The following is a 25,477-nucleotide window of genomic DNA, read 5'->3' on the forward strand; positions in this document are numbered from 1 at the left end:
ATTGCTTCTTATATGAGACCGTTTCACGTGAGACAGGTTCATATAAGAAGTCTATTAGTCAAAAAATATAAAAAGAAAAAAATAAAAATTAAATTTACAATTATATAGAAAATAATTTTTTTTAATATAGTTTAGACTAACCCATTTAAAGTCGTATCATGGTATGATTAGTGAATACTTCGTCCTTTCCAATTTACTTGTGATATTTGCTTTTTCACACAGTCCAATGCACTAATTTAATTCTTAATATCTCTGATTATGTATAATAAAAAATTATAAAAATTTAATATTAATAATCTTTGCAATGAGACGAATCAAGATCCCACTAGAATATATTTTAATTTGTAGATTAAAAACTAATCACTAATTAAGAGTGATTAAAGTCATTTTTGTCCATAAATATCAACTCTCTCTCGCTCGTAGGAGTATCTGTTTTTTGTTTTCTGGCTTTTTTGTTCTTTCTCTGTGGACTGTGGTCATGGTGTCTACTCACATTTCTACTTTCCTTCTAAGTATGCAGTACCGCCATCTCCATTCCTTCCATCAAACTATAGACATGGCGCCTAGATATCAAAACTGAACTCCATACCAGTCTCTGGGAAACACGATACTCTAACAATGAGGTTTACTACCAAATCTGGGTTTGATCTTATTTCTCTCTTTCCAATTGCTCTTCTCCTCCCTTCTAGATTTCCAGGTAATCTTAGATTTCATTTTTGTCATCGAAAAATCTCCACTTACGCTTCAGATGTTCATGTTGCTGATTCTAAATTATTCCTTGATTATGTTCGACAACAATCCAAACTAGGGTTTAACAAAATTGATCATCCCCTTTCCCTCTTTCGTTCTATGAAATCCATTCGTCCTCTTCCATCTATTGTTGATTTTTGTATGTTATTTACTGCCATGTCTAAAATGAAACCCCATCCCCCTTTTTCCTCTATCATTACTCTCTTTAAGCAATTGCATTTCTCAGGTCTCCGTCCGAATGGTCATTCCCTTTCTATTATGGCTAATTGTTATTGCCGCTTAGGTCGTGTTGATTTAGGGTTTGCGGTTCTTTCCTACATTATTAAATTAGGTTATCGGCCTTCCATTGTTACCTTTAATACACTTATCAATGGCTTTATTCATATCCATCGATTAGGGAACGCTATTCAATTATTGGATAAAATTGTGAAGCTTGGGTACGAACCCAATTTGTTTGTTTATGGGACCATGTTTAAAGGTTTATGTAGAATTGGAGACAATCTTGGTGCCCTTAAGCTCCTTAGAGATATGGAGTCTCATGCCCATTGTACGCCTGACATTGTCATCTACAACACCATTATTGATAGTCTTTCTAAAGACGGGTTAATAAATGAGGTCCTTAATCTTTTTTCTGAGATGCAAGTTATGGGAATTCGACCTAATGTCGTTACCTATACTAGTTTGATCCGAGGAATGTGCACTTTAGGGAGGTGGAAAGAGGCGGAGGATATGCTTAGTGAGATGATGGCAAAAAACTTAATTCCTGATGTTCCGACTTACAGCATGTTAATCGATATGTATTGTAAGGATGGTAGGATTGATGAGGCGGAAGCTGTATTTAGATTAATGACAGAAAAGGGTCAAGTCCCGGATTTAATCACTTACAATACGTTGATGGATGGATATTGTTTACGCGGTGACATGGACAAGGCAGAAGAGCTAATGATTTTGATGGGTAAAGAAGGTTGTAAACCTGATGTTATTTCCTACACCATTTTATTGAATGGATATTTTAGTTCTAAAAATAGTGATAAAATTCCTATCCTTATGAATGAGATGGTTCTTCAAGGAATAACCCCTAATATTATCACATACAGCTCAATCATTAATGGTTTGTGCAAGGACAACCAGCTTGAAAGTGCACTAAAGTGTTTAAAGGAAATGGAATGTCATGGAGTCAAACCGGATGTGGTTACGTATGTTTCATTGTTGGATGGTCTACGTAAAAATAGACGGATGGATGAAGCAATGGATTTGTTAAAGAACATGAAGAAGAACGGAGTTCACCCAAATATGAGCATCTATAATATCTTAATTTGTGGGTTGTGCGATGTTGGCAAACATGAAGAAGCTGTAAATGTCTTCTCATTTGTTGTAGCTAAGGGGTTACGACCAGATGTGCGTCTATATAACGTTATGATCAAGGGTTTGTGTAAGAACGGGTTGTTAACTGATGCTAATGAACTATTTGAGAAAATGGATGGCATTAGATGTTCCCCGGATGAATTCACTTTCAATATAATTGTTCAAGCATTTCTTGAGATTAAGGATGTTAAAAGGGCTGTGAAGCTTGTCTGCCTTATGCGAGATAAAGGGTTCGCCGCTTTTAACGAAACTATCTCGTCATTTGTGGACTTACTCACTGATCCAAATATTGGTGATGCGGACAAGGAGTTGCTTAAAAGCTACTTTGACATCTAAGGGTTTGTTTGGCAAAGTATGAGTAGTGTTAGCTGCTAGTGGTTTGCAGTGAAGTATACTGATTATTGTTATTTGAAGTAGGGATATTGCTACTGAAGACAAAATGGTAGAGTGTATGAACGTCAAATCCATGACCAAGGAGCTCAGATTCCAGAATCTCAAAACTCATAAGGCTTTGCTGTTGACTCCATATTTTGGGATCATAAGGGTTAGATTGAAATGGTAGAATCAGATCATAGTATCCTAAGCTCCTACAAATGTGTTTTCATATGCTATAGAATAATTGATTATTACTAATACTTGTTCAGTTCATCTTAAGTTTTGATGTGTAAATAAATATTTATTGGATTTCTTCTTTTGACTGGTTAGAAGGAATACATATAATAATCATTTATGAATTGTGAGTTGGTAAGTATTTGAATTTTTATTATCGTAAATATGTAAGTCAAAGTTAGAATTTTTTTATGGTTGAGACTAGGGATGGCAATGGGTATTGGACCCGACCCGAATTCGTATCCGTTTTCACGGATTTGGGTCCTAAAAAATTAGACCCGTCGGATCCGAATCCGTTTAAATTTCACGGGTCTGGATCTGGATCTGAGAAAAATACTTAGACCCGGACCCGCGGATCTGGAGGACCTTTTTTTTTTTTTTAATATATTAAATATATATTAAAATACCTCAGTTCCCATAACACTTTACCATAAAATTTCTATAATGATATTAATTTTTAACAGGTCGAACGCAGTTAATACATCTACGAAATTGGCGGCATGACAGGTTCATAGCTGCAGAGATGACTCATCCATTTATCCAAAACCAAACAAGAACCAAGTGAAGCATTGAGCTACAAGGGAGAAGTTCGGAATCACTTAGTTTGATTTTTCTATAATGATACTTCTACATCCTACAAATTCCATATGTAGAAATTCAAAATCACTTCACCTACATCTACAAGAATATTCGACATAAACGGAAAGCTTCATTATGATGTTTCCACTTTCCACTCCCAGCTCCATGAAATTAAGATTTAGCAATTATGTAGCTTATACTAATGCTTAACTTATATTAAACAAAAATAAATCAAATCAATTCCAAATTAAAAAGAAAGTACAAGAACAAATTTTTTAGAAAATGATAGAAACTTTACATCATTAAAACTTAAATTCATAATTTGACCCAAAATTATCAAAAATTATCAAAAATTAACATTAGTCTATAAATATCGCGTTATTGCAATCTCAACACGTTTAAAAATACAAAAAAAAAAAGCAAAAACAAGTCAAACCCGTTTTGGACCCGGATCCGGTACTGGATCCGCAGTATCCGCGGATCCGGATTTGGGTCTTACAAAACTGGACCCGCGGATCCGGGTCCGAATTTGGATCCTGTTCCTGGAAACGGATCTGGATCCGGGTCAACCTGGACCCGGTCCAAATCCGACCCGTTGCCATCCGTAATTGAGAATACCCTTATTGAATCGAATTATTTGATCGTTGGATGGTAAAATCGTATTATGATTCTGTCACTTATATTTTTTATCTTGGTAGGATCGTACGATCCAATCATTATTAAGATTTTGCTTAATTTTTGGAACAATCGCCTGTTTTTAGTTATCTTGATTACTTTCGTGTTGTGCAAAAGAAGGGATTTGTGTTGCATATACTTTAGACTTGTCAGATCACATGGCATTCATTCCCTCTTTGCCTAGCTCCTAAATACCTTTTTTCAAGAAATCTCACTTTGTTCACCCCTTTCCCTATAATCAAAAATATAAATAAAGACATAATTGAATACTTGAAGCTATGGGACAAAAGAAATGCACAAGGATGAAAGGAGCACATAAGAGAATTTCACTTTCACATAAATCACATATTATACCGACCAAGTACAGCCTAAAAAACAAGCTGTGTGATCTTTTACAACTTTTACCGATTTATCTTATTCTATTTCAGTAAATACATCAGGTTCAGATAGGTGTTCGTGAGTAGAAGATGAGGGGGAGTGAAAAAAGAGACAAATTGCTGAGATATCATCGATTGCGATTCCTTGTCGCCTTTTCTTCCATGCTCGAACAACATGATCAACCAATCGCTTAGCGGCTTTGCTTCTGTCAGGAGTTGAAGATACAATATTTACCGCCTCTTGATTCGAATCCACATCCCACACCTGTGTAATGAAAAGGGAGTAGTTTATTGTCAATGTTTTGCACCTTATCACAGAAAGTCATTTAGTGAGACAAGTTTAACAATGAAAAAACAGAACATGAGGACTTCTGATACTCATATTAGAATTGAAACCGAGGTTAGAGCAAGATAGCTGCTCTATAATTGCATCAAATTAGCTCACAATCAACAGTTTTGATACGAACATTGAAAAGAAGTTAGTACGGTTGTTGGTCTCTCATGATATAAAGTTTGGAATTTATTCTACGGAGAAATACCCGACAAATTTCTATACGTGAAGTTGCAGATGCGTTGTGGCTACAACACCACCTAAAACCATTATGCAATTTGTAATTGTCATTACAAGTTTAATTTACCCTAAAGCGCGACTTTCGCTTATGTGTTAGCTAATAGGAGTACTGCATTAGACTTTAGACTTCAATACTAAAAAATTATTAGCATTGGCTATTTCTCTTCATTAGAGTTTTTATTTTGGTGGTCTTTATTTTCCCCGTTTACAATATTTTCTTTATTTATTTAATTTCCCAATTTTCAAAAAAAAAATAGCATAATTTCTATGATGAGTGTGATGTGCAAATAGAGTTTCACAATACCAGAAAGTACATGACATACCCCATCAATAGCCAGCACAATGAACTGGTCCTGGCTGGTAATATCCGTCTGAGTCACCTCAGGCACAAATATAAGGCCAAAATCTTTAATGCAATAATCCCTAAAAGCTCTAGACATTGCTAGCCCGGCACTTCCTCATCCGGTAGCCACACCCTATGGTTTATTATTTAGTTTGTTATGCAAGGGACACGTCATAGCTAGTTTGTTAGGGCCCTAGTTTGCTAGCCTTTCTTTTCTCTCTCTGCACATAGCAATGTATATATACCCCTCTTTGTCTTTTGTGTAAACATAATAAGATACAGAATGCTTTCTTTCTTCTTCTTCATAATGTTTTCTCCATTGATGTGCTACGCTCACCATTTCATCATGTCTATTATTGTTATTGTTATTGTTATTATTGTGGATTGTTTTGTAGTGGGATGATATTGAAGTGCTTGATGAACCATTTTATGGGAACTGTTTCGTTTTGTGAAACGAGGAAGTGTGAGACACTTTAAATACTTGAGGTAGAAGTGTTATCGCGAGCAGCAATCAACAGAATGGAAGTGACTTGAATTCCTACAACACAACACGTTAGCCTTGCCCCGGGGGTGATCCCAAAAAACCCCTCCGACGCTCAAGTTAGAGCGGAGATAAGAGATGAATGAACAAACGACTATAGATAGAATGCAGGAATATGAATGTCAGGGCAAAAGTTGCTTGTATTTGAGTAGGTTAATGAAGAGTATTGTGAGTAAGGATTTCATAAGAGTTTTTATATGGTGTTTTTTCACTGCCTTCTCATTAATGTTGGGTGCCTCTATTTATAATGGTGAAGAGGGAGTTATTTCTGGGAGAAAGTAGATCATGATAGATGGTAGTGGGTGGTTATTGGCATAAGGGGGAATCATGATAGTGAATGGAGAGTAATGGGCAGTTACATAATGAAAGTTAGGGTTCTTGGAAGTTATTAACTTAGGGACCAAGCAAGGTGGTTGAGGAATTCAGAAAAAGCCCCTTGACCGAGAGTCAAGGTCAACCCGAAAAGTCAAAGGGTATTAAGGTAATATGATATTAATAATTAAATAAATAAATGAGAAAACAAATGTTACCATAACATTTAGCCCCACGCATGAAGGATGATGTGAGGAGAGAGCCCCAACGACCTGAAACATCTTTCTTTATGCGGAAATAATACGTGTCTATCAAAACTGAATTAACGAAGAAACACAATCATGGAGAACACTCGAACACTCAGGAAGATGGATATATGTCATATATCCACAATTTGGAAGACCTTCTAACGAATTATGAATATTGGGCTTGAAAGCTTCGAATCGACTGCTCACACGTCAAATTCAGAGTTGTAACGAAAAAGTTACGACATTTTCAAAATAGTCATGTGAGACACACCAAGTCCAAGCGGAAGACAAACAAGGCGAATCGAATCCGTGGCTTGCAACATGCTGTGAGGTAGCCCCAACCGTCGATACTGTCTAGCAGCAAAATAACAAGATTGTTTTATTTTATTTTATTTTCCTTCATATATTATTGTATTATATGTCGCGGATTCTCAGGAGGATTATATGCCACGGACATGAATTGGTTGACCCACATACGCCTTGGAGTCCGAATAACTAATAACATGAACAGGTGATGATGCGGCTCGGATTTATACTTTGATTTCAATTTTCACCGAGGGACACAAAAGGAGTCCGACTTATCGGTATCACGGAATGATAAAATACTTGGAATAATTTCTCGTCGTAACGAACCCCATATTTTTCTATGACGCGGAATGTGGGCAATCGGTCCGCGTCTTTGTTAATAAGGACAATTCAAATTAAAGTTAATGAGCCCCATGGATGGCCTTCTTATTCCGCGGCATTTACTCGTCTCGGTTGTTCCTCACATTTGGACAATTCTTCCATACTTGGAATATTATTGGGGGGTCATCTGGGAGTCCGACTTATCAATGACACGGACATCTTCCACAATAACCATGGATTCATTGCATCTTTGAGAAATTATAAGTTGGTCATGTTGGTGTTTGTAACGTTGAGGAGGATGACGCGGCCTCACGTATTCCGCAGCTAGCACAGGTGACGCGGCAACAAATCCATCTTGTCCATAAGTCGGACGGTAAAATGAGCAATCCTCCCATACTTAGATTATCCCAACGTTTTTTTAACTTTTGGGAAATAAATTGGGGTCCGACTTATCGACCCTACAGTTTCGTGAGGAAGCCTGGTAACTTAGAGAAATTATCTACATCTTCACACACCTTAGGGGTCCGACTTATCGACTCCCCGGATACTCTCAAGTGACTGGATACTTAGAAAAATTATCAATTTTCCCCCTCACATTGGGGGTCCGACTTATCAACTTCACGGTTTAATATTGGGTTCCACTTCTCGTTTTAAGGGTGTTCTGGTGAGAGGTTTTCAAGCATTTATTGTTGTAATAAATAGGGGTTTTGGAACTGTTCCTTCTCACCTAACCTCCATTAATATTTCCTTCATTTCTTCAATAGTTATCATAGTGAGAGAAAGTAGAGAGATACGCTCTGACAATCATCAACCAACCTTCAAACTCTGACAAAATTTTTGAAGATCTTCAATGTTTTTCTGACAGATCTTCAAGTTTTCTGACAGATCATCAAATTTCTTCAAACAAGGTACTCAAAATTTCCTCAAATTTTAGAATTTCTTTAAACTGTTCATCGTGTTCTTGAATTTGTTAGTTTAAGGCTTTGAATTTGTTTATGAAACTAGTCTTTATTCTGTACAAGTTTCGCCTGCTACTTTATTATGACCATGGTTAATATGGATGTCGCGGCTACAAATGAAACAATAGCTAACACAGACATCAACCCTACTAACCCAACGAACTTCCCTTTAGTTGTATGTAAACGTATTAACGAGAGATTCTTCGTAGATGATTCGGGTGATAGTAGTTCAGTGAGAATCACCCCTCATTATGAGTCAATAAAGGCTGGGGATGAATCATCTGTATCCCCTATATATACACCGGAGATGATGAAATCTGCTCCTTGGGAAGTGAGCATTGCTTTCTTCTCAAATTACTTGCCGAGAATAAATCCTGACCTAGAAGGGTTATTGTATGTAGATATGGAAACGATCGAAGAATCAGCCGAGTCTTCTTGAAGAGAAAGCGCGGCGCCAGTGCCTCCTCCGTTTTAGGGAAGTGTTAGATCTTCTAAACATTTCTGTACCGGAATTATAACCTAATGCGTGGGGTTGTTTGGTGGCGTTTTTGATTCTATGTAAAGTTTTGGCCGTGCCTCCAACACTCACCGCCTTTAGATACATTTTTAGGGCTCGCCTATGTAATTCTCAATTGGGAAGGAAACCCATGAACGTTCAACTTAAAATTGGATACCCGCTCATTTTGAGTTGGAGAATGAGAATCTCCTCTCCGCATTCGGAATCAGTTTAGCCATAGATCGAAGTAAGGGCCACTGGTTCTTTCCTTTCTTATTGTACATCCCCCGTGGTTTGTGGTATTTAACACTTGGCATTGATAAAAAAAAAAAAAAAAAAAAAGCGAAGCGACGTCTAATGCATCAATATTATTACCATAGGGATCAATTAGCAGAAGCCGATGGCGTCGCTTTGAGAAAGAGAGCTAATCAAAGCTGTACGAAGTTGCAAATTTACCAAAATCTTATTGAATGTTGAGATAATTGTCCAGAATCAAGATTTTTAATTTACATATTAGAACACAATGAAACATTGCATAACAAGGCTAAACCCGAAACTCCATCAAATCACTACCTAGGCGCTCAGCACGCATAGTTAGAGGTTCTTATTTTAAACCAGCATATCCTATACAAAAACTAAATTTATAAAAATCAACAACGAAAAAATATCTTTGAAGAACACGGGTTTTTTCCTGCTGGTGCGTTCTTCATTTGCAGTTGTTTGTTTGGAATCCAACTTATTTGAAAGTGAATCAGGTTCACCATTCAAGCTGTCTACTCCAGCAATATAAGTCTAAATAAGACAAGTGCCCAGGAAACATAGAAATCAAGCAGTAGAAATGACATTAAATAGACTGAACATGTAATCATTCACAATCAGAATTCTCAAGCTTTAACTAGATCAGCAAGGACATATTCGCATACCTTTCAACAGAAATCGATCAAATTTTCTGATAGGTGGGGATAGGAACACCTATATCTTCTGTCAATTTTTTGTAAGCCTCCTGCAATCTTAGTGTCACAGGTCCTACCTGTCCGTCTCCAATCAAACGGCCATCAATCTTCACAGCCTGACAAGAGATATCGCATTAAGCACTTGCACAATGCAGCTCGAAAAGCTCATCAAAGTCAAGATGCAGATTGGCAAGACTTACTGGGCTCAGTTCTCCCATTGTTCCAGTTGTCCACACCTGCAGCAAATATAAGTCGGATATTAGAGGTTGTTTAAGAGAGAGCAAGTAAAATACTTTTGCTTCCAGGCAACTTCTCATCAAAATCAAAATCATACAAAGTCCACAAATCTCAAATCACATAAAATCATGCAAAGTCTACAAATCGAAATGTCACATTAATGATGAATTAAAAAGGTGTAAATATAGCTAGCACAACTTATAGTTTATTGGGCAGGTTCTACATAATACTTTTAAGAATATCACCAAGTGGAAGAACTTTTTTGTTTAACTAATTCATATATTGACCACAGTGCATCTCTCGAAAGGTAATTCAAGAAGAGAGCAATATTAAGCCACAACATTTACTCTTAAAATGTACAAGAAATGTCAAATCCTGTTTAACAAAACACAATATCAGTAATGTGGAAATTAAGACCTCATCTGCCGTATGGAACTCTGAGAGGCTGATCCGTCGCTCTTCTAAGACAAAACCCTCCTTCACCACAAGGTCCATGACCTGCAAATTGCAAAGCTGATTATTAGATACTCTGAAGGAGAACTAAATATCAGGCCAGGTCTATCATGAGAGCTGCAATATAGCAGAGTATTCTACTCAATAGATATAGAAAATTTACAGTGGTGCAAGAGAAGAGAAGAAGAGTTATTCACGAAATTCCATTTCTATATGGGTAATACCCCTTTGAAATCTTTCAAATAATTCTCTATTATGTATAGAACAACATTAAACCATCTCTCCACTAAGGATAAAACACATTTATGCTGAGTTTTTTTTTTTTTTTTTTTTTTTAATTTTTTTTTATATCAATGCTAAGTGTTAAATACCACAAACCACGGGGGGATGTACAACTTACAGTAGCTCGAGTTATTCCAGGAAGACAATAGTCCGCGTGAGGTGTAAAGACTCTGCCTTTTTTCACCATAAACTGCATGAAAAAACTTCAACAAGTCATAAAACAACTGCATGCAAAATCAAAAGGTGTGCCTTCTTTAAGTACATATGCTGCACAAAAGTTGTCATAAATTAGGCAGGGATCTAAACAGATACCAACAGCTGGGGAGAGGAAGAGATCAGGATACAGAAACCCTTCGATAAAATATGCAATGCATATTGAAATTTTATAACCAAGTTCATTTTGTATCATTTTTCTTTTCTAGAAGTTTATGAAAAAATGTAATAAGATGACACAGGTGTAAAATTCACTTTTATGTGGAAATTAGACCTAAGTAGACAGTCAATTAAAGTTCGAATAGCACTCAAATGTCTCCCATCCATTGTCATTTCTAAGCACATCTCTGTAAACTGTAATTAATATTTTCGCAATGTTGAAGGCATTGATGACTCTTATGATTTACATAAATTGGGCTGTTTATCTAATTGCAAACATGCACTTAAAACCTTTTTATCATTCATTTTGGGGGCAGGGAAGAGTGGAATAGCAAAGAGACATCTTTCAAATTATAAACATGATAAATGGGGGTCATAAAAGTAAACCGCGTGAAAAGGGATCTCACAATATTTGTTGCATTTGTTTCAGATAGATATCCGTCTTTATCAAGCATTATGGCATCATCAGCATTTGCATTAATTCCTTCTATCTGCATCAGAAAAGGTTACTGAAACTTAGTATAAGTAGAAAATATCACATTAATGCATTCATCATTCTATATTAAGATCAAAATTGATAAACCCAATAAACATTTTGGCCAAACATTTAGAGGGCCTTTAATCTTGAAGTTGTAAATACTGAACAGCTAACATCTTCACATGGCATATTAGCAGCAGAATGTACCTTAGCAAGTATGTTGTTCAGTAAGTTGTTATGATGGATCTTTGAATCCAAATTCTGCAAGAACATAGAATAGATAGCTCAAATAAACGGGCATTGATTATGAATTTCACTCTTCTACAATTTTGCATCCAGTTCAGCAAATGCATCTAAATAAGATCATGTTGGACAATATTTTGTTTTACCCTTTACTTAAGTAATCAAAGAAAAAGTCAATTTTATAATCCTAACTTTCAAAACAGAAACTAAGTAAAGTTACAAAAAGTAAAATTGACTTTTCAACCATTTAAGAAAATATCAGAAGATGTACTTATCATAAATCTCTGACAAAACAATATTAAGTCTTGTAGGAACATTAAACTAGTCATTCTTCTATTGCATCTCGAAAAATAAGGAGACAACTATGACAATTAATGAATCCTTAAATCAGTAGAATCATTTGTTGAACTAATCAGAGGACCAGTAACATCACACTGAAGATTCAATACTCATATACTGCTACAATCAAAATTGCTGTTTGGAACTGCCAGCATCTTCCAGTAAATTTCTACATTATTCAGTCAGCAGGATGATAAGCTTATTATATCCGTGACAAGGCAAGATATTGTGAAAAATCATAGCATCATAAAGAAAAGCACGCTAAAGCAGTATACAAAGGCACAGCGTTAATACATTTGGAGAATTACGACGGGTAGTTGCAGTAACCAAAACAATACCCTTGGTGTTATCATAGACAGGTGGCTTCCATTCAGCAAGAACTACATTTCTTACTGAGGAATATCCCATATAATAAAGGTGAACAATTTAAAAATATAATTTCTGAACGCCAAGACAAAAAAAAAATAGAATAGAGTCACATGACATTATTGCTTAAAGATGCTCAACCACTTGACTACAGACATCAATGAACAAACATAAGGCCTAAAGTTTAATCCCATAAAACCACCATGGGAAGAGGTAAAAATAATGATCTAAACAGTCTACAGCTTCAAGAAAAGTTCCATCAAGATAACATTCATTGAGAACAAGGGAATTTTCTACTTGACGCAAAAGGGTGAAGTGTCAAATATAATTGGCTGTCCACAGCCTTATTCCTTTGAGGTTCCAGTTTGAAGCCTTGTGTTAACTCAACACAAGGAAAAACAATGCCATGAAATCACAACTCGAAACACTACATTTCATCTTGAAAACAAAATTCGGAATCAATTATTTTCGGAGTTATAAATTTAGAAGGCCAAAACTGTAGATAAACACATCAAAAAAGGATGCTAAGCCATAACTCGGAATCCTTACATAAGCATTTGGTGGAGAAGAACAAGCAATTTGTAACTTGTAATTAATTAAAAGGAGAAAACAGTTGAATTTTCACGCTTTAACTAAGAGAAAAGGAAAGAACTTTTTCCCAAGCATGACAATAGTGCAAAAACAAGGTTGCATCACATCAAGGGTAGAGTTGTAAGTTTTTCAAAAAAGAAGAACTAATATTTCCCAAAGATGTAAAAAGGCATTCCTATTTCGACATATCTTATTTTTCCTCTAATATTTGACGTTACAATAACCGCATCACTTCGCTACACAGTGCCCGTTACCATGGTCACGACCATTACTGCAATTTTACATAATGAAAATGACTACATGACAAAGGTTGTCCTTCTGATGAGTGAGTTTTATGTCACTCATTGCCCATTGGGTAGTCATTGAGTCCATTTTCAAGTACTTTTACATATATTGCTACCCTTATTTTGTCAATGGTTTCTCATGTCATGGCTAAGTTAGCTATAGTTGCATTCTTATATATTTTAGTTCATTTTTAGGTGCATTTTTCGCATTTCTCCCTTTTCTTTGTTTACCTTCTTCTCCCCCCTGCTTTGCTCATTTTTGTAAGTTTCTCGCCTCCTTAGCGTACCCAATGGTGCAAGTGGCCCAAATCATCTTTCCATGGCGCGCGGAAGCCAAGCCTTACTTCCAAGAGCTTCCTAGTGCCACATAGTGTAGTGCTCATTCAAGGCACTATAGTGCTCGTTCAAGGTACTCTGGGTTAATGATTCGTCTAAGTGTTGCAATTAAATAACAACCGACAAAAGCTAGTGGAAGCCAGTGCTTTCGAGCATAGTGCTCGTTCAAGCACTTCAGCAACAGGAGGAACTTTATTTTTGTGTTGTTAAACTTCTTTGCTCTTATGTTTTCATTGTATATAAAGGGCTCTTCAAGACTTGGAGAGCAACTGAAGAGAGACTTTAGTTCAATTTCTTAGCTTAGTTCATATATTTCATCCAAGTTCCAAGTTCATTTATGATGATTTTGTTCTTTTGTTGAATTTCGAGTGGAGTATTCAAGGAAAAACATTCTTTTCTTATTTGTAATCATTTTCACTTACTACTTCAACGAGCAAGATTTTCGGTAACTTTTTCTTAGTTTCATGATATTTTTATATTTTATTTTCATTTCTTAGTTTGTTCTTGCATGTTGCTCCTCTTTCTAGATCCTTGCTTCTAGTTGGCAGATTATTGATTATCTTTGTTTAAACTTCATTGATATAGCTTTTACTTGTTTTTTTTACTTTCAAGTTGGTTCTATTGAGTTCTTTAGAGCTTTAAAGTGTTTATTCATACTACCTAGTACTTATGCTTAGTTTATGTTCTATCTTTGGTTTTATGCTTATAGTCATGATTTGAGAGTAATTATTTACTAGGTTGTCGGGTAAAGTAGCTCATCAATATGTAAGGGGGATAATTTGCTCGAGTTTGGATTGTAGAGCTTAAATGTTTGCTAGATTAGTGAAGTTTAGTTTATGAGCTAACACAAAAAAAAAGGGTGCAGGTGCTCTACTCTTCACTAATCTTAGTTGATTTAGTGATTTTACTTGATGATGTGCTTAGTTACCATTGTCCTGTTGATGTTTGAGAAACCAAGAAGCTTGAAAGCATCGCCAGTCACTTACTAACCCATGAAGGTGCATATTTGATGATGTAAGCTTATCTAAGTAGTTCTGGAGTTCCACACATTTCAGGGTTTGTCAAAATCAATTTCAGTTCAAACATTAAATATTACTAAAAGAATCAAAAATTTATATCATCACTTTTTTATGGAACCTCTAGGAGATAGGTTAACAGAGACTTGTCCAGTTACAAGCTGCTGAGGTCGCAAAGTTTAGATAGATTTAAAAAATACTCCCTGCACTTATTCAAGCTAGTAATTTAAGAGAAAGAATACTGAGTAAGTGGAAATACCAATTAAGGTGCATCCATAAAGATTGAATGCAGGACTCATTCCAGAAGTGACCTGCAGAAGTACAGAGGCGGTTTCTCTTCAGAAGCGATACATGTGCATTAAAAGAAGAAATTCCAATCACACTAAAACTTTAAGCAGAAAAGTAAAATGTAACTATTTCCAAATGTCATAACACCATGTTTAAGGAACGACCACAAAGACATTACAGTTTTGAGAGCAAAAATTACATTGATAGTTGCAAAGAGTAGAAATTAAGAAAATGAGGTTGACAGTAACACTGTCTTAATGAGTCAAAAGTTTTTATATCTAAAGTAGAGGTTGAACAAGAAAAGAAAGTACCTTCTTGCCACGAGTTAAACTTAGGCGTATATGGGAATTATCAAACATGCCATTCCTAATAAGAGTGGTGAATATAGCTTCCTTTACCTGTTTTAGCAGACATGTACGCATAGGAAATGAAAGCAAAAATCATATCAATAAAAGGCCCATAATGAAAATATTCAAACTCTGTCACCGCAACCTCACCTCTTCACGTGTTGCAACACTGTTAAAAGCCAGAGCTTTTGCCGAATCAAACATTCTGAAAATGAAAATTTTGAAAGTATCAAATAATTGAAGTGGTGACAATCAAAACTGCAGCCAAAACAGCAGTCACAGACTCATGATAACAATGACTCTAGAATAAGTCCGAGACCTCTTCCTCTTATAATACAAGTCCCTTAGTTAACAAATTTTATAACGAGATCAGAAGAGCATTGAGCAACCCAGAATATATATTCTTTCAACCTAAAGCATAGACCAATAAATAGGCAAAAGAAAAAGAATATCTGGATTTTTTTTAATAAAACGTAATAGACTTGTATAACATTAATGTCTCATATACAGAACTTAATCTGCTGACAGTTCCAACCAGTTTTTCTACAATTTAAATGTATGTCAATAATTTGAAGAAACTCTAATCAGACAATCCTACAATTTATAATTTGGTGAGCTGAAATAACTTGCAGGTAATCAAATCAACCAAAGAAATGAAAAATATGCATCAGAGTCACTGACCTATCCAGATGCTCCTCAAGCTTAAATACTTTTCCTTTGTAAATACGAAGTCCTTCCCAAACAGAATCGCCACCTTGTACTACTGAGTCAAACACTGAAACCTGAAAGGAGTGAATACAAAAGAACAAGCAGCAAAACATACATTGTTAGCAACACATAAAAACTAATAAAAGATAACAATATCCAATGGAATATATTAATATTGCAAGATATTGTAATATTTTTAGTACATTTGTATATTTATCTTAGACTCTTATATTTTGTAAATATCTTGTTTCCTAAATTTATCTTTGTACTCTTTATATTCAATGAAAATAATGAAAGATGAAAGACAAATATTACTTTCATAGTATCAAAGTCTAGGTTTTCAATACCTTCCTAGCTTTCGTCTCTTACTCACGGTTGCATCCACCATTTTTTTTGGCTAGTTTTTTTCCCCAATACAACCAACTTGCCTTCCATTGTATTCTCTCTTCTTCATGAACAATCAAAGCCGCTTTTCTAAATTATTTACTCCTAACCCAATTTCTTATGATTTTTAAGATGAAGGTGTATCCCCTTAATTAATTATCTCAATCAAGAGTCCACCTCTCCTAATGGTCCTCATGACCCAAATGTCTCATCACTAATCACCCATTCTAGCCCCTCACGGCCACACTGCAAATCTTCCTCAATCTGGCCCAAATTTTAAGTCCCACACGACCACAATCACCCAATCAATCCAGCAGGCCCTCACAGCCAACCTGATATTACTACTCAATCTGCCCCAATTTCCACTATCCCTCCTCCTGAGGCACATGGTCATGCCACTCCCGTAACAAATCAGCCCCATTTATCCCCGTCAGCCAGCCACATCAGTGAGAAAAATAACCAGTCCACATCTACAAATGACATAACCTCCATTCCAAACCCCATACCCTTTTCTTCCTTAAAATCATCCTCAAGAGTCAAGACCCATAACCCGCCATCAACATGGTATTCCAAACCCAATCCCAAATATCATGGAGAGCATCATACTCAAATTTCCAAATCTCCTTTGCTCAAAAATTCTATAGGTGCACTTAAGGTCCTTAATTGGAAATTGACAATAATTGATGAATTTGATGCTTTGATTCAAAATAAGACGTGAGATTTAGTTCCTAAACCATCTAATGTTATTATACTTTATTCTTTTGCGATTTTAAGACATAAAGAGCATTCTAATGGCTCTTTTAAAAGCACAAAGCCCGTCTTGTAGGTAATGATGATGGACTGGTCAACAGGTTGGCATTGATTGTGGAGAGACCTACAGTCCAGTAATAAAACCAGCAACTATCCGCACGGTTCTTGAAGAAAATGCCTACATCTATAAACCCTTGGGTTTTAAGAACCCAAAATATCCAAATCATGTGTGTCGTCTCAACAAATCTCTTTACAGATTGCTCCTAAGGCTCGGTATCAAAGACTTAAAGATTTTGTTGCTAAGATTGAGTTTATTCATTGTACTCGTGACAACAAATAAAAGACTTGGGCACTCTAAGTTATTTTCTTGAAGTTGTTGTCAATCATACTTTTAGCCTCTTTTATCAAAAGCAAAATAGGCCAAGGAAATTCTTAGTCATATAGGGATGTCTTATTAAAAACCCTGCCCTACTACAGTTTACACCAAGCCCAAGCTCAGCGCCTTCTCATCCACTCCTTTTGAGGATCCTACCCTATATCGTAATCTTGTTGGTGCTTTACGATACCTCACTTCCACCCGACCAAATATATCTATCTTATGCAGTACTGCCTTTTTTGCAAAATCCCATGGATTCTCACATGCAAGCTATTCACCGTATTCTTAGATATAATTGAGGTACTCTTTACCATGGTCTCTAACTCTATCGGTCATTTACTTCTACACTTCTCTCCTATACTGATGACACTCGATGATCTACTTCTGGTTATTGTGTTTTGTTAGGCAATAATCTTATTTCTTGGTCATCTAAGTGACAAGCCACACTCTCTTGTTATAGCGCAAAAGCTGAATATCGAGCGGTGACTAGGTTAAGTAATTTACTCCTTATACTTCATTGTCCTATCCCTAAAGCAGCCTTGGTATATTTTATAACATCGGAGCTCTACTTGTATGGCAACTTAGTGCAACATCAACACACCAAACATATTGAGATAGATATACATTTTGTTCTAAGAAAGTCGTATGGGTCAGGTCAGAGTACTTCATGTCGCGTTCAGATACCAAAATGCAAACATTTTCACAAAAGACCTTCCACTTATACTTTCTCAACACTTCAGCGTCGGTGAACCTCCTACTTCAACTGCGTGGATGTAATGGTATATAACAATATTGCAAGATATTGTTATATTCATTGTATATTTGTATATTTTATCTTAGAAAATTTTTTATTTTGTAAATATCTTATTTCCTAAATCTATCATTGTACTCCTCTTTATATTCAATGAAAATAATGAAAGATGTAAGGCAAATATTACTTTCAAAAACAAAATGCATAATGTATCCATAAAAGGTGAAAATAACAAAATATATCAAGAAAGCAGGGATACACCTTTGCACTATCACGAGGTAGCAGCTTATCACCAACCCATGCAAGCAGCTTCTCATTCTCGGGAACAGGAAGACTGGGTGGGGGCAAGGGTGAGCTCAGAAGGGAAAATGATCTCTTAAGACGACGCTTGAGAAAGTTGTAGAAGGGTAGACATTGTTCTAGTAAGTCAAAAAGTAAAGGAGGAAATGTCTGATATACACAAAAAGCAAACTAAATATTAGAATAACTTAATGATAAGACCAAAAAAGAGTGGTAAACCAAAAAATAATAAAGCAAAAAATTTAAAATCAACATCGTCTTCCATGTGTATTCAACATTTTATTCTAAAACTTCCTTAATTATCCTATTTGCGATCACGAAATAAAAAAAATTCTATAGAAATACTTAAAATGCAAGACATCAGCAGACTATATATAATGCCAAGCTAGAAATGTATCTTACTTTACCTCCAAACAACAAAATTGAAAGCAAGTTATAGAAACACGGATAACAAAAATTTGGAAGTAAAATGCTTGCCTCGTTAAATTAAACATAATCATGCAAGTTTTCAAAGCTTAAGTACAAACCTTATGACATGCACTTCAAATTATGAATTCGGGTGATATGAAATGCCCATAGGTTATCATTTTCTTTCTTTTTTTGATTGGTGACAAAGATATATAATAAATTACACTAAGGGAGTTGTCATCCATATACAAAAGGAAGGATCAGGGTAAATATCTTGATTCCTTAAGATAACTAGTAAAGGTTCATAAAAAGTCAATGTGGTCAAGGAAGAGTTGGTTCATGGTTCTTATTATACAGGACCCTTAGAAGAAAGGAATTTGAAGCCTTGAGTCACACAAGCATGTGTTAGAATTCTCTAACACATCTTTCATGAAGGTTACCAAAAAAAGCCAATAAGATAAGTTCCATTGCTTTAAAGAAGATCAAAGATTAAGAAAATCAAACCTTCGGATATCCACGTTCTGTTTTAAAGCCAGTTGACTTGTGAGCACTGTCATACCACCATGGAGCCCATACGCCATTTATAGGTTTCGGACCAGCTTCCCATCTAAAAGAGGAAGCTTTAGGTAAATTCAAAAGACATATGAACATACAAATGTAATTAACAAAACTCTTTTAATCGTGCTCTACAAATGTAATTAACAAAAGTTTGAAGTTGAAAGTCAAATAAAGACCCTTAGTAAAGAAAATACTAAAAAAAAAAACTTAGGGCCCAAGCTAGATGAAAGTTCGATTCAACTGAATTATTCGAGCATTATTTAATACAACTGACAGATGAAATAACTAAGTCACGATTAAACTATAACCTACCTTCTTTCTTTCAGCATTTTTTATCGCTACTACTTCACAGAACAGTATCACACAGAACATTGAGCATCCACCTCAATTATGCCCCTTTTTAAACAAAAAGGATTCATACCTTCGTACTACATATCGAAAATTCAAACTATGAACGCTATTTTATACATTCTATATACAACATTTTATCACCCCCATATCATTAAGTGGCTCCCATCTAAGATGCCACGTAGGAAAATTTTGGGGCGTTGAATATACGTAATTTTACCCTTGTGATTACAAAGAAGTTAATTTTGATTGACACTCCGCAATTTCACTTAAATAAGAAGTGCACATGATTGAAAATGTCATTTTACTATATTCTATTATAGTTCAAACCAAACATGATTTAATGAGTAATTTTACTATATTCTATTATAATTCAAACCAAAAATTAGTAAATCCTTGACCCTGTCGAAAATGGACATCAAAAACACCATATACATCTGAAAAAACTTTCTGAGATTAAAGATTTATAATTATACTCCCTCCGTCCAGTTCCAACGTAATGTTAACCAAAAATGTTAACAATTAACATTCTAGCAACTTTTTCTCTAAAGTTTGGGACCCTCATCTACCAACTCACCTTTTCCTCCTTGATTTTTCCATAAAATCACCATACTCAGGAGCAAAAAACAAAAAGATGATATGTAGCGAAATCATTCAAATAATAAACTGAAATACATGCATTAGAATTTAGAAATTGATAAATTATCTAGCATACAATGTTTTAACTGTATGAACAAAGGATCAGCAAAGTTCATGTGTCTTACTTCAGCATGGTAGGCTGAAAAGGAATATTCAAGTCTTCACAGAGACCACGTAAAGCTATCTGCAGAGAAATATCAAAGTAGCACTTTCTGGTCAATAAAAAAAATAATTTCTGATATATAATGCAGGAATAAACGGATTGACAAAATTTTATTACATCAGCTGTATGACTAGTACTACAGTTCAAAAGAACCGCACAAGATGAAGAAAAAATGCACATAACACAGCAGGTAACATTTCCACCAAATACAGAATACTCTGTTGATCGTAAAGATTTTTCACATGCTGCACACTCTTGATTAGAATCAATCATCAAAAACACCATGTTAAAGGGTAAATTTAGTTCCACCCAAAGAGACCAAAATATGATGTTAAAGTTTAATAAAACAGAGGCCTAATTTAGTGACAAACTTGGAAAGGAATATAGAACTGAAAACTATTCTTTGGTGGATGACATAGTCCTAAATATAATCAATCTTTTAAATAAGAAAACTAGAAGAATCTTATCATCTAGAATAGACTAGACTACAAGTACAACTATTACATGTTGTTAAAACTTGTGGATGAGGTAAGATCATATATACTTACTAGTTAGTGCTCCAACATTCATCAAAATTCTAATTCATTAATCTTGAGAATGACATGAGCAAATTTGTTGTACAACATAAAAAAATGTGGTAGCAAAGAAATAATGGGAGAATTCATTTGTTATGGGTAATTTAATGATGTCATTGAATATAAACAAATCATTGCAATTGGTTTGAAAATAGAACTTTACTCAAGCTAACATATGCTCATTTATATGGCCCCCCATATCAAAAGTCGCTTGGTATCAAAGCAAGTCACTCTTAACTCTCTGCATTATCGCTTCAAAGAATTAATTACCACTACTAACTACTAAAACCATTGTTACCAAGATCGAGAAACAATCCGGGTTGCGGAACGGGATCGGGAATGTAATTACATCTTTTAAAATTTGGGTCGGAATGGAAAATTTCGGGTCGAGAATTTATGAGTCGCGGAATGTTATATATGGGATCGAGAAACGATTTCAGGTCATTTAATTAAAATTTAAAACAAAGGAAAAGAAAAAACAATAGACAAGAAAAAATAAAAAGAAAAATGAAAAGTTTGTTTAAGAAAAAAAAAGAAATTAAAAATGAAGTAATAAACACCAATTAAACACTCACGTGATTTTAATGAGTGTAGTTAACTTTGTATTTTTTATTGGAAATGGGCTCAGAAAAAAGCCCAAGCAAATTTAGTAAAAAGCAAAACCCTATCAATAAAGATTAATACTCCATACACAGTATTGGCGGCTGTAAAAATCAATGGCATTCTTCATCCTCCAGTACCACCGTCCAAGGCTTGTTTGTTTTTTTATTTTTCTCTTTTTTCTACATCATTGACACCATTGATATAAGCTTGTTTGTTCTTTTATTTTTCTCTTTTTTCTTTCATTCTTCTCTTTTTATTTTGTTTTTCTTCCTTTGTTCTCTCCATTTCCCATGTGATGTTGGAAGTTTGATTTGTTGTTGGGTTGAAGTTGGGTCGAACGAAATAGCGTTTCAGATCGTGTATCCTAGCGATCCAGATCGCACCCGCGATTCGGGTCGAACGATGCAGATCGTAGTTCGCTTGCCAAAATGGCGATCCCGGCTGAAATGATTAAAACTAAACACACAGTTTTCGTACTACGTAACAGTTATACTCCCAATGGTAGTCAAACTTCCTTCGAGATAGAAAAAACCTAAACTAAGCTTATAGACAACAGACAAAGACATATGCCTTTGTAACTACAAGCTTAAAAAAGGAAAAAAATAAAACTGCAAAGCTAAGGTTTATGGAAGAACAAGTAATTCATCTTGAAACTGAAAAAAAAAAAACAATACTTAGAATTAACAATAAGAGTAAAAACTCACATCGGCTGCATAATAAAGGTTTTCAAAACAAACAAATCGATATTTTTCGTGTTGTAAAAGTGTAAAAAATTGCGTTTTGGGCCGCATCAAGGGATATCTTCGACCGATATTTAGACGGTATGATAATCGCATCAATCCCGTTACCTCATCAACGTTCCGTTACTGCGATCGCAACCATTACTGCATTTTTACACTATGATAAACACATTTATAAGCATATAACAAACAATTTGAATACTTTTTATGTCCAATAATCTAAACATTTAGTTTTATAAACAAATTTTCGATTTCACAAATGAGTTATCTATAATAGTCAAAATAAAATTCAGTAATATTTGTTGATGTATTAGTAGAATTTAATTCTACATTCAGTTTGATGAACCGAAATTGTTGCATTTGTTAATGAACTCTGAGTGAAAGAGCCATGTCATGTTTCTCCAATTAAGATGTAATCACCATATTCTTTATAAGACTAAAAGAGATGCATTACCTTACAAAAGCGATATTTCTTATTTCCTGAACCGTAGATAACCTCTTTGACAACCTTCTCACCATCACATTCCTAATTAACATGAAAAAAATAATCAATACATAAGAACGTAGAAGATTACTAGTTATGGAACTCATTTTTCATTTGAGGCATGCTTGAATCAAGAATAATGCCTTAACAAAGAATGTTAGCCCATGGAAGATTAATAATGGGTAACAAGTCCCTCATCCCTCCCTTCTCCCCCACAAGATCCCCAAGCATCTCATTTACCACAACCTCCATTCATTATCAATTACTTCTATTTGGTCCAGAAATCAAATTAAAGTGACATACTTCAATCAAAACTAAATCAATGGTGCTACAACTAATGCATTCTTTACGATACAAACCATTTTCGATAGAACCTCGTCTAAGTAAGGTCGCTTTACGCCCGTCTCTTGAAGATAGTTCCTATAAAGTGGTTCATCAAGCACTTCAATATCATCCCGCTACAAAACAATCCACAACAATAACAATAACAATAACAATAATAGACATGATGAAATGGTGAGCTTAGCACATCAATGGAGAAAACATTATGAAGAAGAAGAAAGAAAGCATTTTGTATCTTATTATGTTTACACAAAAGACAAAGAGGGGTATATATACAATTGCTATGTGCAGAAAGAGAAAAGAAAGGCTAGCAAACTAGGGCCCTAACAAACTAGCTATGATGTGTCCCTTGTATAACAAACTAAATAATAAACCATAGGGTGTGGCTACCGGATGAGGAAGTGTCGGGGCTAGCAATGTCCAGAGCTTTTGGGGATTATTGCATTAAAGATTTTGGCCTTATATCTGTGCCTGAGGTGACTCAGACGAATATTACCAGTCAGGACCAGTTCATTGTGCTGGCTATTGATGGAGTATGTCATGTACTTTCTGGTATTGTGAAACTCTATTTGCACATCACACTCATCATAGAAATTATGCTATTTTTTTTTTTGAAAATTGGGAAATTAAATGAAAAAGAAAACGCTGTAACGGGGAAAATAAAGACCACCAACATAAAAAAAACTCCAGTGAAGAGAAATAGCCAATGCTAATATTTTTTCAGTATTGAAGTCTAAAGTCTAATGCAGTACTCCTATTAGCTAACACATAAGCAAAGTCGCGCTTTAGGGTAAATTAAACTTGTAAATGATAATTACAAATTGCATAATGGTTTTAGATGGTGTTGTAGCCACAACGCATTTGCAACTTCACGTATAGAAATTTGTCGTGTATTTCTCCGTAGAATAAATTCCAAACTTTATATCATGAGAGACCAACAACCGTACTAACTTCTTTTTAATGTTCGTATCAAAACTGTTGATTGTGAGCTAATTTGATGCAATAATAGAGCAACTATCTTGCTATAACCTCGATTTCAATTCTAATCTGAGTATCAGAAATCCTCGTGTTCTTCTTTTTCATTGTTAAACTTGTCTCACTACATGACTTTTTGTGATAAGGTGCAAAACATTGACAATAAACTACTCCCTTTTCATTACACAGGTGTGGGATGTGGATTCGAATCAAGAGGCGGTAAATATTGTATCTTCAACTCCTAATAGAGGCAAAGCTGCTAAGTGATTGGTTGATCTTGTTGTTCAAGCATGGAGGAAAAGGCGACAAGGAATCGCAATGGATGATATCTCAGCAATTTGTCTCTTTTTTCACTCCCCCTCATCTTCTACTCACGAACACCTATCTGAATCTGATGTATATACTGAAATAGAATAAGATAAAGCGGTAAAAACTATAAAAGATCACACAGCTTGTTTTGGGCTGTGCTTGGTCGGTATAATATGTGATTTATGTGAAAGTGAAATTTTCTTATGTGCACCTTTCATCCTTGTGCATTTCTTTTGTCCCATAGCTTCAAGTATTCGATTATGTCTTTATTTATATTTTTGATTATAGGGAAATGGGTGAACAAAGTGAGATTTCTTGAAAAAAAGGTATTTAGGAGCTAGGCAAAGAGGGAATGAATGCCATGTGATCTTACAAGTCAAAAGAATATGCAACAAAAATCCCTTCTTTTGCACAACACGAAAGTAATCAAGATAACTAAAAACAGGCGATTGTTCCAAAATTTAAGCAAAATCTTAACAATGATTAGACGATCCTACCAAGATCAAAAATATAAGTGACAGAATTATAATACGATTTTACCATCCAACGATCAAATAATTCGATTCAACAAGGGTAGTCTCAATCATAAAAAAATTCTAACTTTGACTTGCATATTTACCATAATGAAAATTCAAATACTTACCAACTCACAATTCATAAATGATTATTATATGTATACCTTCAAACCAGTCAAAAGATGAATCAAATAAATATTTATTTACACATCAAAACTTAAGACGAACTGAACAAGTATTAGTAATAATCAATTATTCTATAGCATATGAAAACACATTTGTCGGAGCTTACGATCCTACGATCTGATTCTACCATTTCAATCCTAACCCTTATGATCCCAAAATATGGAGTCAACAGCAAAGCCTTATGAGTTTTGAGATTCTGGAACCTAAGCTCCTTGGTCATGGAATTGACGTTCATATTTGGATGTTAATGTGCTCTTATAGATTCTTCAGTAGCAATATCCCTACTTCAAATAACAATAATCAGTATACTTCACTGCAAACCACTA

At 35.0% G+C, this 25,477-nt stretch overlaps 2 protein-coding genes and 1 pseudogene across 4 annotated transcripts; 2 read left to right on the forward strand and 1 right to left on the reverse strand.

The window, feature by feature from the left end:
• The first annotated feature begins 618 nt into the window (after nucleotides 1–618).
• On the forward strand, nucleotides 619–2,451 carry LOC130828495 (putative pentatricopeptide repeat-containing protein At1g12700, mitochondrial). The gene has a single exon (XM_057694476.1). It carries the CDS (start codon nucleotides 619–621, stop codon nucleotides 2,449–2,451), a length of 1,833 nt encoding a protein of 610 aa, XP_057550459.1.
• Nucleotides 2,452–4,428: 1,977 nt separating this feature from the next.
• Nucleotides 4,429–20,841, reverse strand: LOC130796891 (branched-chain-amino-acid aminotransferase-like protein 2). 3 transcript variants are annotated; one of them, XM_057659316.1, is made up of 16 exons: nucleotides 20,540–20,841; nucleotides 20,385–20,443; nucleotides 19,219–19,321; nucleotides 18,268–18,456; nucleotides 15,719–15,819; nucleotides 15,188–15,242; nucleotides 15,002–15,088; nucleotides 14,662–14,713; nucleotides 12,104–12,189; nucleotides 11,435–11,488; nucleotides 11,157–11,240; nucleotides 10,496–10,567; nucleotides 10,060–10,140; nucleotides 9,606–9,641; nucleotides 9,376–9,521; nucleotides 4,429–4,620 (listed from the first exon to the last, which is right to left on the reverse strand). In XM_057659316.1, the coding sequence occupies exons 1-15, from the start codon at nucleotides 20,705–20,707 to the stop codon at nucleotides 9,393–9,395; spliced, it is 1,356 nt and encodes a 451-aa protein (XP_057515299.1). In that variant the 5' UTR covers nucleotides 20,708–20,841; the 3' UTR covers nucleotides 4,429–4,620; nucleotides 9,376–9,392. The 3 variants fall into 3 exon arrangements, with proteins under 3 accessions (XP_057515299.1, XP_057515298.1, XP_057515297.1); XM_057659315.1 differs by lacking the exon at nucleotides 4,429–4,620 and adding an exon at nucleotides 8,910–9,225; XM_057659314.1 differs by lacking the exon at nucleotides 4,429–4,620 and adding an exon at nucleotides 8,911–9,244.
• Nucleotides 20,842–23,146: 2,305 nt separating this feature from the next.
• LOC130828496 (probable protein phosphatase 2C 34) lies at nucleotides 23,147–24,750 on the forward strand (annotated as a pseudogene).
• The last annotated feature ends 727 nt before the right edge of the window (nucleotides 24,751–25,477 follow it).

Source organism: Amaranthus tricolor, chromosome 12, assembly GCF_026212465.1.
Source record: "Amaranthus tricolor cultivar Red isolate AtriRed21 chromosome 12, ASM2621246v1, whole genome shotgun sequence".
NCBI classification, from domain to species: Eukaryota; Viridiplantae; Streptophyta; class Magnoliopsida; order Caryophyllales; family Amaranthaceae; genus Amaranthus; species Amaranthus tricolor.